At 36.1% G+C, this 14,522-nt stretch overlaps 2 protein-coding genes across 3 annotated transcripts in view; both read right to left on the bottom strand.

Annotated features, from left to right (window-relative positions):
• The window catches only part of sh3gl3a (SH3-domain GRB2-like 3a), a 35,697-nt gene extending 30,166 nt beyond the window's left edge, over nt 1–5,531 (bottom strand). Inside the window, exon 1 of one of the 2 annotated variants that reach the window (XM_017478622.3) lies at nt 5,176–5,531. In XM_017478622.3, coding sequence (XP_017334111.1) covers nt 5,176–5,220 — 45 coding nt within the window. In that variant the 5' untranslated portion in view covers nt 5,221–5,531. The remainder of the gene's footprint in view (nt 1–5,175) is intronic. The other variant, XM_017478620.3, reaches the window with a different exon arrangement.
• Nucleotides 5,532–11,140: 5,609 nt separating this feature from the next.
• On the bottom strand, nt 11,141–14,522 carry LOC108270585 (protein bunched, class 1/class 3/D/E isoforms). The gene is made up of 3 exons (XM_017477416.3): nt 14,393–14,522; nt 13,683–13,725; nt 11,141–12,142 (listed from the first exon to the last, which is right to left on the bottom strand). Exons 1-3 carry the CDS (start codon nt 14,467–14,469, stop codon nt 11,513–11,515), a joined length of 750 nt encoding a protein of 249 aa, XP_017332905.2. The 5' UTR covers nt 14,470–14,522; the 3' UTR covers nt 11,141–11,512.

Raw genomic sequence — 14,522 nt, 5'->3', positions numbered from 1 at the left:
ATAACGAAGTATAACAGCCATAACGGGAAAAAAAACCCTGTCCACACACACTCACTATTGCATCAGTACTCACTTCCTCTAATGTTCCTTGGGTCGATTGATTATTCAGGTTTCAGGAAGACAAGACATAGTGTAGTCCCACAAGTCATGCTTTGCTTAAGTGCATACTTTAGTGTTAGCACATTTATTTACACATAAAACCTGGGCCAAGCAGGGGACAGCAACAGATAAAGTACTGGACGAGCCTAAATGCAAAGAGTCTACATACAACTCTTTGACATCATTAAAAAAACAACAACAATTCAGGTAAGTCACACAACAAACCAGAAGCTATATTATGTATATTATCATTTACCTCTAGCTTACACACGACTTTACCTGAATTGTACACAGTGTTAGTAGTTTGTACTGAAGACAGAACTCTCCCAGTGCTGTTATGACAACAGTGTTAGTAAGCTACAACATTTCTCAAAACTCCTGTTCTCCAAACAATACATTTGCAAACAATTATTATAAAACTCAAGCGCCTATATCCTAAATATGAGACATTCAAAAAGTGCTAGGAATTGATGTGTAGGCACGCTGATCCTAAATTATCAAATCACAATAACTGCCTAACACTTTATTTTGGCTTATACCACATCACTGTTAAATCCTTGAATCTGCCTGTCAGAAGGTGTTGATTACATTTCAATAACAGCAGCATTGCTGGCTGTAATTCAAATGACAGGTTTATATTAATATACGTGTTAGAACACGGCATCATTTCTATAACAAAAACTTCTTCACAGGGATCTGTATGTAAGTGCAACTAAACGTTTTCGGTAAGTGTTGATCAGTCCTGCACATCAGCTTGGAGGAATTTTAGCCCATTCCTCAGTACAGAACAGCGTCAACTCTCGGATGTTGGTGGGTCTCCTCACGTGAACTGCTTGCTTCAGGTTCTTCCACAACATTTCTATTGGATTAAGTTCAGGACTTTGATTTGGCCATTCCAAAACATTGACTTTAAATTTAATCATTTTTTGGTAGAATTACTTGTGTGCTTAGGGTCGTTCATTGTTTTGCTACATGATCCACTTTCTCTTGAGATTCAGTTCCTGGATGGAATAATGGTATGGTTCAGTTGAGTGGTATAATTCAGAATTCATTGTTCCATCAATGATGGCAAGTCATCCTGGCCTAGATGCAGCAAAACAGGCCCAAACAATGACACTATCTTTTTCTGCAGGCTTCCTTTTAGTTAACATGATCCAGTGTCACCTTCGTAAGTGTCTAACAAGGTTAGTGGTGTTGCCAATGTTTTTTATTGCAGTGTTGTGAGTTTTGCATATATATTTGCAATGCTTTTGTCGAAAACTTACTTGCTGTGGTATATAAGCAAAAAAACACTTTGGGATAATGTTGCTATTGGAAATGAATGAACTTTGGGGTGGTAACAGCTCAAGACTCTCAAGACACATCCAGCACTGATTAATTTTATTAATTTTACACTTTGTCCTGTTTCATTCCTTGCTTACTTGTAAAATTATCATGATATTATTATTATTATTTTTCTTTTTAAAATTTATACAAAACTGCTAATTGTTCTACCGATATATATTTTTTACTCGTCAGTGAACAAAATTATTGGATTACCTTTTCCAATGAGGACACACAAAACTGGCCATAGCAAGAACCGTTAGAAAGCAGCTGTCCTTATGCTTCCTTTTCAATGGCACAGCCTTGCGCCATTGCTGCCAAATATTTTCACCTACCCAGGCAGCACAGTTATAGCACAGTTACAAATCATCAGCTAACAATTCCGTGTTTATTCAGCTTTGTGTTTATTCAACATGCTAAAGAGTAAAACACATATTCCACTCAACACGAAAAACAGGAAAGCTGTATCATGATGTGGGGTTTTGGTTTCTCGATACCAGAGACAGCAGGGGTTGGAAACAGAGAGAGGGAGGAAAAACACGCTGCAGTAAAAGATAAGCAAGGAATGTGCAGGTCAGAGCACAGATGAGAAAATACACAGTAATACAGATGTGGAATGCATGCATGTGGTGGAGCCAAGCACCAAGAACTGTTTTTATCTGATTGGTTATTTCTGTCAGTCATAATGCGAAAATTCTGCAAAAAAAAAAAAAAAAAGCATCTTTTTAAAAGTTCATAATACTAAACTTGCACCTAATTTCTTGTGATTTTTTTTACACCGCATGCCACAATGTTAACTGTGAAAATGGACAAAAGGACACCTGCTGCCCAAAGTCTGAAGCTAGAATTACACATTAGAAGTCATTCAAGTCACAAAATAATTGATTTTGATACACAATTACTAATAATACAGACACACTCTGCTTATACAATGGTTTATGTAGAAACAGAAGTTATGTAGAAGCAAGGTTTTTTTTTTGCATAATGATTTAGACATTTTGGCAGTTTGCACAACTTGGAAGCTTTCCTTAGTTAGCTATATTATCCTCGTCGCTCCAGTCCAAAGAATGAAAACGAAAACTTCGGACACCGTATCAACATGTCTTGGCTAATCTGACAATACATGTCATATTTGGGATAAGAGTAACACTCTGTACAGTTCATTTGGACCAAACTGTTCTTTTAACTAATATCAGAGATATTAGTAGATGTATGTAGAGATACATAACAGATGTACATAACACACAGAGCACTTTAATGGGAGCCCGTATCAGGTGTTAATTATTAAAAGACAAGATATGACAACATGTGTTTGAAAAAAAATCAGATGCAAGAAATACAGCTATATTTCAATTTCATACAAAGGGTTCTCAGACAGCTAAAGTATCCTTTAGAAAAAAAAACAACTATAAAACGATTTTTATATGATAAAAGATGTTTTTCTGCACATTTTATGTTGTTTACACAGCTGTGGTTACGGGAATATGAATCCTAGAAGTAACATGTTTCTTTGAAGATCATTAAGTGAAGGTTTTGCGTTTCTGGAGCAGGTCACATATTTCCACATCACTCATCAAAACATCAGAATGAAACAAAGCAACATCTGCTTTTGCTCGAACTAATATGGAAAAATGAAAGGCTCATTTCTGAGCATGATTTTTAACAAAATACCTTGATAAGGAAATCATAACAAAGTTATCTTGTTAATGCTCAGCTGTCTGATGAGAGATAATTGTGTCACCTTATTTCCACTTGCTACTAGATTTCTAAAACACTTTTAATCGAGGTAAAAGTCTGAAATAATCTGCCAGATTACCTGTGTACTTTGTACATATGCAATTACTGACAGTTCCCCATGTGTTGCTGTGCTCAGTTTGTACACTTCCATACACTTATACACTCACATTATCAGTCCTTATCTTGTAGATTTTAGTTAGAAATGTTTTCCTTGCCGTTTGTTAATCATCTTCCAGCGCATCATCAATGTAAGTTTCTTTTGGATATGTCTGGTTGGTGGACTGTTTCTCAACCCAACAGTTGTATTGACATACTGAGGTAAAAAAACCCAACAATGCTGTTGTGCCTGTCTGAGACATTAGTACCAGCTCAGTGGTGGTACTGATGGAGTAGAGGAGCAGACGAACTGTGCACAGCAACCCTAGAAAACCTGTTTGTACACCTAGAAATGGACCTATTTTTAAATTCCACCTGATAAAACTAAGTAGACATATAGTGACAGCGTTGAATTCCAAAATACATGGTTTACTCATTTCCTCATGTTCAACTACACAGTTTCAATTATGTAACAGTATCAGAGTTGATAATTCAGTGCTGTGGGTGTTAAGTCAATATTGTAGCAGTTAATTCAATACTAAATGTTACACTTGTTACTCCAGACTTTGGATTTTGAATGTTATTTCTCTCCTCATGAGACAAGGGGGGGGGAGCCCAGTAGAAAACCTGTTGACTAGGGTGGTCTGAAGAAGCTGTCTTTATGAAATACAGATTTATAACTATGTATTATCTGATACAAGCATTAGAATTAATGAATTCACTTTTACTGTTTTAATTTGTGTTTTGCACCTTAGTTTTGCACCTCTAATGTTCATCACGTTATTTCAGTCATGACATTATACAGTATCTCACAAAAGTGAGTACACCCCTCATATTTGTGTAAATATTTGATTATATCTTTTCATGTGACTTCTTATAGCCTAGGCCATCTTTATGTAGAGCAACAACTCTTTTTTTCATGTCCTCAGAGAGTTCTTTGCCATGAGGTGCCATGTTGAACTTCCAGTGACCAGTATGAGGAAGTGTGAGAGTCATGACACCAAATTGAACACACCTGCTCCCCATTCACGCCTGAGACCTTGTAACACTAACAAGTCACATGACACCAGGGAGGGAAAATGGCTAACTGGGCCCAATTTGGACATTTTCACTTATTGGTGTACTCACTTTTGTTGCCAGCGGTTTAGACATTAATGGCTGTGTGTTGAGTTATTTTGAGGGGACAGCAAATTTACTCTGTTACACAAGCTGTACACTCACTACTTTACATTGTAGCAAAGTGTCATTTCTTCAGTGTTGTCACATGAAAAGATATAATCAAATATTTACAAAAATGTGAGGGGTGTACTCACTTTTGTGAGATACTGTACATATATAGAATTATGTGTTGGCTAAGCAAGAAAATGTTGAAGAATCCAACCAAACGCCGCTGTATGGGAAACTAGTGAGCATTGTTGCTAACGACACGAGAAGAGCACGAGCGGTGAACCACGAGCTGACCAACATACCGTTACCTTAGAAACATACTTAACCGGAATTGCTACACCGAATATGCTAAAGCTGCTAGCAATGAATGAGAAATAATGGGAAAGTAGTAGCCACCAGTTAGCATGATGTAATTTATCCGATAGTGTTTAGTGCCTATTCTGCACTCATTCGTTCTTTGCGAATATTTCTGAACGAACCATTCCTTTAAATAAACTCTATGTCTGAAAAGGAAGGAAGTGTTCATTTTAAAACAGCTTTTTAAAAGATGAGAGTACATCTTTCAGGCCGTCGCGCTTCTGCGACAACAAACGCGGGTTAAAAACAAAGATATAGTTTATCCCGCAGAAGTGTTTCAAGCGGAAATAATGAGAAATATGAAGCATTTGGGAAATAAAAACTCATAACCGGAGGAATGTTATAAAGCGATGAAAAGTGCAAACAGGAACTGCGAGAGGTTTCTCTTGTTTTTACCTGACTGGCTTTATGAAACTGCTTCTTCAAACCCGCCACCGACATCCTCAAAGAAAATGGGGCTCAAAGTCAAAAACAGATGGAGAACAAAGTCAAAAACGATGAGGAAACAACACAAATTAATCCTTCAGGGATCGTGAGAAAATCCGAGTCAGAGCCCCGATGTTGCACTAGGGTACTGAGTAGTGTGGTCTGAAGATGGAGCTGCGTTTGGGGGTGGAGAGAGAGAGAGAGAGAGAGAGAGAGAGAGAGAGAGAGAGAGAGAGAGAGAGAGAGAGGGAGAGAGAGAGAGAGAGCGTGAGAAAGAGAGAGAGAGAGAGAGAGCGTGAGAAAGAGAGAGAGGGAGAGACGTGATTTACTGGCATAAAGTTGGCTTGACGTTGGACGTTCGATATTCGCGCATATGCGGAAATTAAGGGACCGTCTGTAAAGTTCCATACGACATTGTTATACACGCTTCTAACTTCAATAGCATTTGAAGGGAATGACTTACAGTAATGAAACTAACTGTAAAGGGTTCATCTAGGTGTCAGGTATGACGCACAGCTTTTAGATTTTTGATATTTATTAAAATAAGCTATTAAATCATATGTAAATATGATATGAATTTCACTACAGAATGGGCCCATACACAAAATATACCATAATTTAAAACTCAATAGCACTTGAAGGGAATGATGTACAGTCATGAAACCAACTGTAAAGTGTTCATCTAGGTGTCAGGTATGACGCACAGCTTTTAGATTTTTGATATTTAACCCTACAATGCATGAACCAAAAAAACCTTAAGTATGCATAAAGGGGGTTAATATGACCCGTACTGTATTGAATGGTTTTCTTCAAAAATAGATGTCCTATTAATGAAAAAATTAAAAGAACTGATTTCAAACATTTTTATTTGTTTTCTTTTAATTTATTTATGTACATGTTTAGATTGTGGAATTATAATTATAAAAATGATTTACATAGGCATCACTTCCAGTCAACCTTTAGAGCCCTCAACTTCCCTGTCACAAGAATAATCCTCGTCCTTCCTTTCCTCTGTACCATTCTGCTTATTGTGCCCTGAACTTTCATCTTCATCCTCATTTTCATCTGCAGTGTTCCTATCTCCAGTCTCATCTTCCCTGTCACAAGAATACTCCTCGTCCCTCCTTTCTTCTGTACCATCCTGCTTATTGTGCCCTGAACATGCGTCACCATTATTAGCATTATCATCTTCATATTTATCACCATCAATGTTCCCGTCATCTTCCCTGTCACAAGGATAGTCTTCATCTCTTCTTTCCTTTGTTTCATTGAGTTTATTGTGCCCCTCACTCACCTCATCAATTTACTCATCTTTCTCAACATTTTTCCTATCATTGAATTTAAAAAAAAAAAGTTTGGGTCAATACCTAACTGCATTTTCTAAACCGGGCCTCAAAACTCAAAAAAGAATATTTCCACAGGAATAATGCTTGGTGTTTTGGTAGTGACTGCCACTACCAAAACACCAAGTGTGAGAGAGTGTGTGTGTGTGTGCATGTGTGTGTGTGTGTATATATATATATATATATATATATATATATATATATATATATATATATATATATATATATATATATATATATATATATATATATATATATATATATATATATATATATATATATATATATATATATATATAAAATAAACAAGCTGCCTGTTGATGACCTTGGGCAGTATTTTGAACTCTTAGCTGATTCTAAGACCTCCTTATGTGTTATGTAGAAGTCAGATTGGTCTCATGACTCTCACAATTCAGGGTTCTTCTTATTCATTGTGTCCTCATTTCCTTTACTAGCTTAGATCTCTGTGGAGTTTAGAAGATGACAAAAGTATTTGAATATGGATTTTGTATATTTACATTACATAAACTTAAATAAAACATTAAATAAAATTCTATTTGTCTACTTTTTTTCTATATTTTGAAATTGAAAAATTCAAATCTCAAGAATACAAATTTTATGGATCTTAGGTCAAATGTGTTATCCTGGATATATTCAGAGTGGTCAGAAGACTGTGATTGGTTAAATGCTGAGTGCAACCACTCTGAAAGTGTCTATTTTTCACTGGGAATCCTTTGACCTAATTTACATACAATCTATATTTTTGAGAGTAGTGTTTCAGGGATTTCTATTTCATGTTTTGATTCTTAAAAAGTTGTATTTTTGAAATTTATTGGATTTGTATTTAGGGCTCTGTAATTCTTAAAGCTGAAATCTTAGGGCTTAGCAATCTAGCAATTTCATAACAAAGGGAAAATTCATTCAAAATGTCCATTAAAATGTAAATGTATTAAATACACCATAGAAAAAAAATATTCTATTAAATGTGACATGTATATAATTCAAATGTGTGAAATTCATAGTAAAATACCCGTGTTCAAGCTCCATAAAGCTCCTCCCTCTGAAGTCATTACACAAGCAAAGAATGAAATGCCCTTGCCACCAAGTTATGGCTTGGTGCACAGCTGTGGCCTGTCATTGGCCATGACAGACTGAGACAAACATTAATGCATGTGTACAGCACATAGTTAAAATGTTGATGTTTTAGCTCATAGATTCTACTCTTCACTTGGCTTTTATTATTTGGGATTTACAATGGCTTCTTCTGATATTTTTAACTAGGTAGTGAATGAACAGACATGTAAAATGTCTAGTTTTCAATGTCATTAACCTCTTTTACCGGTAGCCAAAAAAATAGCATTTTTGTCTGTTTTTGGGGGTACCTGTGTTCAGCATTGATTTGTTTTGTGATCTCACACACCACAGTAGTGGTTAATGGCTCATATGAAAGTAGACACTTAAGAATCTAAGAATTAGCAGTTATTTCAAGTATTTCTTCTTTGGCCTAGCCTATCTGGGGCAATATATTCAGAATTTAAAAAAAAAAAAAAATTACTTTTAACACAAATGTTATATCTTCACAGCAAATGTTGATATCAACCCCATTCCTGGTCTCAAAGATGTCCGAAGTACTTGTCCATGAACACCCAAAATATGAGGAAGTTATCTCTAACCCCTAAAATTGTGTGTAAGGTTATCCAAACACAGGTAAAAAACAAACAATCAAACAAACAAACAATCAAAAAAAAAACCTCTCCAAAATGGCACCAAACGTCTCCAAATGGCACCAAACGTCTCTAAATGACACAAAACCTCTCTAAATGGCACAAAGCCTTTAAATATTGCAGACTTCTAGATATAGCACTTTTATTTTTTATATATATTTTATTTATTTATTTATTTAAGGCACAAAATAACTTCTCCAAATGGCACCAAACCAGATTAAGCAGATTAGTTTTTTTTTTTAGATGGTGTCTCAGTTCAGTTTATGGCTAATTACTAAATTCCAGAGGGGTGGGGTACCAAAACACTTAATGCATTTTGAAGAGGACATTTGTGACTAAATATGGAACTTTGCATTTGTTTTCTTCAATAAAGCTGATGGACTTTATACCGATGGAAATGTGCATGATTTATAAAACCGCGAGCGAACTGGATTTTCGTCTATGTAGGTAATGTAAGGTAGTAAACGTCTATACAAGTCCGATCTTTGGTTTAAATGTTATAATTTTATTGTGGCAGTTGTATACGGTGTTTTACTATCAAAAAAAGCTTTAGTCGTGCTCTCCGATATATCACTGTCTCAATGTTTTCGTGGAGAGGTGTGAATTGTTTGCCCAGCAGGGAGCTCAAACTCCGCCCATTTCACATCCCCCTGCTCATCAGGAGTTAAGCACACAGTCATAAAAATGTACACACAGAAAGCCACAAGCGTCCTGACTAATCTTGTACCAGACCTGCGGTGATACAATAATTCATTTGTTTATACTAATTGAAAATGTCCGATAAGTCGTTTTCCATTCCGCCGGCGGAATGAACGCTAGTGTCGGAGCGAAAGGGGTTAAACAACACCTTTGGATGGAGATCCCAAATGATCTATGGTTAAGACATTTCTGTTATTAATGGACTGACTGTCCACCCTTATATCATAATCAAGCACCACAATACCAGTAGCTGAGTAAAGACAGCAGACCCCTCATGGTCCTCAGTCCTTCTTTAGGCCCATTACCACACTAAAATTGACTACACTAACAAATCACAGGCTCAGGATCAGAATAATAATGACAAACCAAAATCTGCCAAGCTACAACATACCTGAAACAGCAATATGCTGCCTATTTTGCCCTAAAAAGAAGTACATTGTGACAGATCATACGTGACCACAGTAGACACAAACAATCCTGGCTGCCTAAAGAGCAGAGATTGTACACAGAGCTATACCTCATTCCAGACTCCCTTAGAGATCAATATCTATTTAGTAAAAAATAAATAAATAAATAAATAAATAAATAAATAAATAAATAAATAAATAATGCTGCATGTAATCTCCCATGTAAAATTAGCCTATAGCTAATAATGGTGTACAGCAGTGGTCACCACCAACCCTCTTCTTTGACATCTACCTTCCTGCATCTCCAAACAAAATCATACACACCTGTTTTAGTTGATCAAGAACTTCTTAAGGCAGTGATTAAATAGTCAGAGCTGACGTCTTCAGGAAGGTAGATCTCCAGGAACAGGGTTGGTGACCACTGGTGTAAAGCATGTCCAATAATGACCTTGACTGGCCATCCTACCAGTAAGCTCAGCATTTTAGCGCTTGCATTATTGACTTTAAATTGTTTTGTGACAATGTCCATTGTTAAAGGTGCTATACCAATAAAATTGAATTGAACTGAATAGATCAACCTGTGGCTGGCTGCCTCGCATAATTGAGTATAGTGTTGAGTATAGTGTTCAAATGCCACTACTGATGATGTGTCCTGAAATTCATCAGAAACTTTTACAAGCTTATATCCGGTATAATATTTCACCAGGCTCAAAATCAAACTCTAGACTGAGCATTAGCACACAAATATAGTAAGGCACCAGCATTCAAAGTCTAGAAACTCAACCTTCAACTTAAATCCAATTAGTGGCTATCTACCTCATCTCTAATGTGAGATTTAGTTAAATTACTGTTAGTAAAATCCAACAGCCTCAACCTAAATATCTGTAGTAATCGCACCAATATGGAAAGACATAGGTATTCGAAGTCTAGCAGCCCAACTTTATTCTAATTACCTAAAGGCCATTAGGTCCAGGCCATTTAACTCAACCTCTAGCCGGAGGTTATTACCTTGTAAGGTATGCTAATTAAACCCCAGCATAAACCTCACACCTGTGCCTCCAACCTCTTGCTCATCTGAACAGTACTAAGGAGGCTGGGGAGGTGAGCAGAAAAAAGACCATTCAGGCATGAAAGATGACCTACTTAGTTTAGTGGCCTCATTTTGCTTTCCCTAATATGCCACCCTGAATAGGTTCGATTAATTCTTTGGAAGGATACAGTTAAATAATCATGAAGTTATTAACTAACTAACTAACTTAATATGTTCCCAAAAAAGACATAAAACCAACTTTAACTAGAATTAAATATAAAAGAGAAAATTAAGGCCAACTGCCTTACCTTAAATCTCTAGACAAAGTACTAACTGTAATAATACAAAATAACCTTACATTGTTTTAAAGGCCAACAGCTTCACCAAGAAATTGAAGACAGCGTATCAAAAACATAAAAACATTTAAAGTTACTCTAAACCGGCTTAAAGCTCAATCATGCAAACCCCAAGTGGGGCAACTGCAGGAACCTTCACCAATACCTAATCATAGCCCTTCTTTCTTAAAAACCTTTGTGACTCTACATTCTGCTGTTCTTTTAGACTTTATATATATATATATATATATATATATATATATATATATATATATATATATATATATATATATTAATTATTTACTAATGTTCATGGAAAGTGCTGTTTGAAACTGTAAGATAAAAAGTGATAGTGTGAATGAGTATGAAGACATTTAACAAACATCAAAATCCATAGTTTTTCTACTCTGGTTATAAATACAGTATATTTGAGATTTTATTTTACAATTCTACAAAGATCAGACTAATACACAGTAACTCAGTTATGCAGACAATACATTAGCAAAACTCTAATAAGAAATGAGTGCAAAACAAATACAACATATTACATTTAATTTAAATACAAAGCTAGTTTTCCAAATATTAACAATAACATTAACAATAACATTTTCATTGTGAACATTTGTGTACACAGACTCTGTGCCACAAATAAAAGTCACTGTTAAAGAAAACTCTACAACCTCGTCACAAGGTAATTGGTTAATTACTGATTTCTGTATAAGATTAGCACTTTACATAAATTGACACACCCTGCTAGGACAGTGCAACACTAAACACACCTGACATCTTCCTTTAATGCTACATTCAAATACAGCTGTGTGTTCACAGAAAAGCACCCACTGTTCTGGTAATCAACACTTCTGAAGATATAATCTTGTGATCGCTCAGGTATGCTGATGCCATGCTGACTGCAATGATGATTTGAGCTCAGTGCTGTTTCATAGTTCGTGATCGGACCTGATGTCAGTGCTGTTTGGTGTTTGGTGAGCTGACCTGAAGTTAGTTCTGTTTGGTGGTTGGTGATCAGACCTGAGGTCAGTGCTGTTTGGTGGTTGGTGATCAGACCTGAGGTCAGTGCTGTTTGGTGTTTGGTGATCAGACCTGAGGTCAGTGCTGTTTGGTGGTTGGTGATGAGACCTGAGGTCAGTGCTGTTTGGTGTTTGGTGAGCTGACCTGAGGTCAGTGCTGGTTGGTTGTTAGTGATCTGACCTGAGGTCAGTGCTGGTTGGTTGTTAGTGATCTGACCTGAGGTCAGTGCTGGTTGGTATTTGGTCATGGATCTCAGCAGGTGGTTTTCTCTCTCCAGCTTTCTGTTTCTCTGAGTCAGATTTTGAATTATGTCTCTCAGAGGTTCCACTTCCTCTCGCACTGCACTCAGCATATGAGTCTTCACCAGATCCTAAAACAAAATGCACAATGGTTTAAAAAAAAAAAAAAAGAAGGAATTGTTTAATGTATTCATATCTAAAAGTTACAAACCCGGCTATCTAGCAAATTTTTGCTGCTTCATGTTTCATTTTAAAAAATTTCTAGCTCATTTTATAATAATTCTGAATACTAACATCAATTCCAAAACACATCCTTACATTTTTAATACAAATAATGAGTTACAAAAATTACTTTATAGTGTCCTAATGGCAAACCCTAAACCCTAACACCTAAAATACAAAACCATATTCTCCAAATATTAAACCCTAATTCCAAACCTCTAAACTCCAAACCCTTAATTGACATGGGATACCAGTGATGATAATATGCTGTAGTTTCTAATCTGCTCATATCTGCTTGCATTTTGTTTAGGGTTAAACTCATATTCTTGTTCCTGCTTCAGTCTTTTTATTTTCCTATCTTTTCCTGTTCATGTTGAGAAATACAGACATTACTTTACATTATAATGAGATGGTGGTGTTCAGTGTAACATTATTGCCATAAAGTCTGTTTTTTGTTGATATTGTTTATATGACATTGTTTAACTATGTGTATTGCAGTATTTAACATGATAGTGATACTGTGGTCAAAAAGTTATTTTGACATGATGGTTAAACACTAATTCTAAACTAAGCCGAGTTAAGCCTAGACTCTAGACACCAAGCACCTAAATCGTAAACCCTGATCCTAAAGTTAAACCATAACAATTAATCACCAACACTAAGCCCTAAGCCAAAAACACAAATCCCAAAACCTTAAACTCTAAACACTACAGTTTTTACAGATTATATATATATATATATATATATATATATATATATATATATATATATATATATATATATATATACATACATACATACATACATACAGATATGCAGTATTTACAGATATACAGTATTTACAGTACTCTACCAGCACTATCCATTGCTTCGGACACTCTACTTTCTGAATTGCTGTTGTAAACTGTGAATTTCCCTCTGGGATTAATAAAGTGATCCATCTATCGTGTTACAGTTAGATTTATATAGCGCATTTCTAGACAATCAAAGGGGACGGGATCTCCTCAACTAGTGTGTAGCATCCACCTGGATGACGTGAGGGCAGCCATAGTGCGTACGCCATACACCAGCTATTAGTGGAGAGGAGAGAGTGATGTAGCCAATTCAGAGATGGGGGATTATTAAGGGGCCATGATATACCCCTACACTTTTACGATAAGTGTCCTAGAATTTTTTATGACCACAGAGCATCAGGCTCTCATCCAAAGGACAGTGCTACTTTTACAGTATAGTGTCCCTCTCACTATACTGGGAAATAAGGCCCCATGGTGAGCACCCCCTGCTGGCCTCTCTAATACCACTTCCAGCAGCAACATTAGTTTTCCCCAGTAGGTCTCCCATCTAGGTATTGGTCAGGCTCAACACTGCTTTGCTTCACTGGGAAGCCAGGCTTGAGCCACAGGGAGATATAGCTCTGGTGTGCCGGGTACAGTGTATAGTGTTACTCACCATTGCTTGTGCTATTCTGTTGTCGATGGAGGTGCTACAGGACCTGAGGGGGGAGAAAAAAAACATCAAAAATCTCTCTTACATGCACACACGCACATGCACACACGCACACACTCCCCTAAGGCTAATTAACAGGATCTGTGACATTGTCAAAAATGTCTGTTATTCTGATTAAATATAAACACAAATTAAAGTTTGACGTCTGCGGCTGTTAGCAGAACCCACAGATAAAAAATAAAGGATTAAATGCAGCTTTGGATCAAATGAACGCAGCTTTGGATCAAATGAACACTTAAATGTCATTTATTCATTTGTTAAACACTTTTATCTAAGCTCCAGGAGTCCAAACTAACATTTCTCATTTTTGTAACACTGAATAATATACATTAAGACAAGTAACAATTAACCAACAATAAACACAATAATGAGCCAACAATTTTGGGTTAAAATGTCATAATAATAATAATAATAATAATAATAATAATAATAATAATAATAATAATAATAATAGGAAGCAGAAGGAAAAGAAGAACATGGTTGAATAATACAGTGGAATTTGAATTCACAGCCTTCATTTACAAGTTTAACACTGAACTAAAACACATTATGACTGCATGAAAGTCACATGTAAAATCACCTACAACACACAGAGAGTTAAAGATCTGAGGATCCTGTCCCTGTTCATTTATACAAGACCAACATTACTGTACCTGCTTCGTTTGTAGTTAAGTGCTGATCCAGAGTCAGTGGGTGAGTGGGTCGGGCTTGAGCTCATCCTGAGGCACATGATCACAACTTGATTAGTGTAAGACAGAGATGTATTGAGTGGAAGCTTTGTCA

Source organism: Ictalurus punctatus, chromosome 10 (assembly GCF_001660625.3).
Source record: "Ictalurus punctatus breed USDA103 chromosome 10, Coco_2.0, whole genome shotgun sequence".
NCBI lineage: Eukaryota > Metazoa > Chordata > Actinopteri > Siluriformes > Ictaluridae > Ictalurus > Ictalurus punctatus.
The sequence above is the reverse complement of the archived record's forward strand: the minus strand, read 5'-3'. Positions and strand labels throughout refer to the sequence as shown.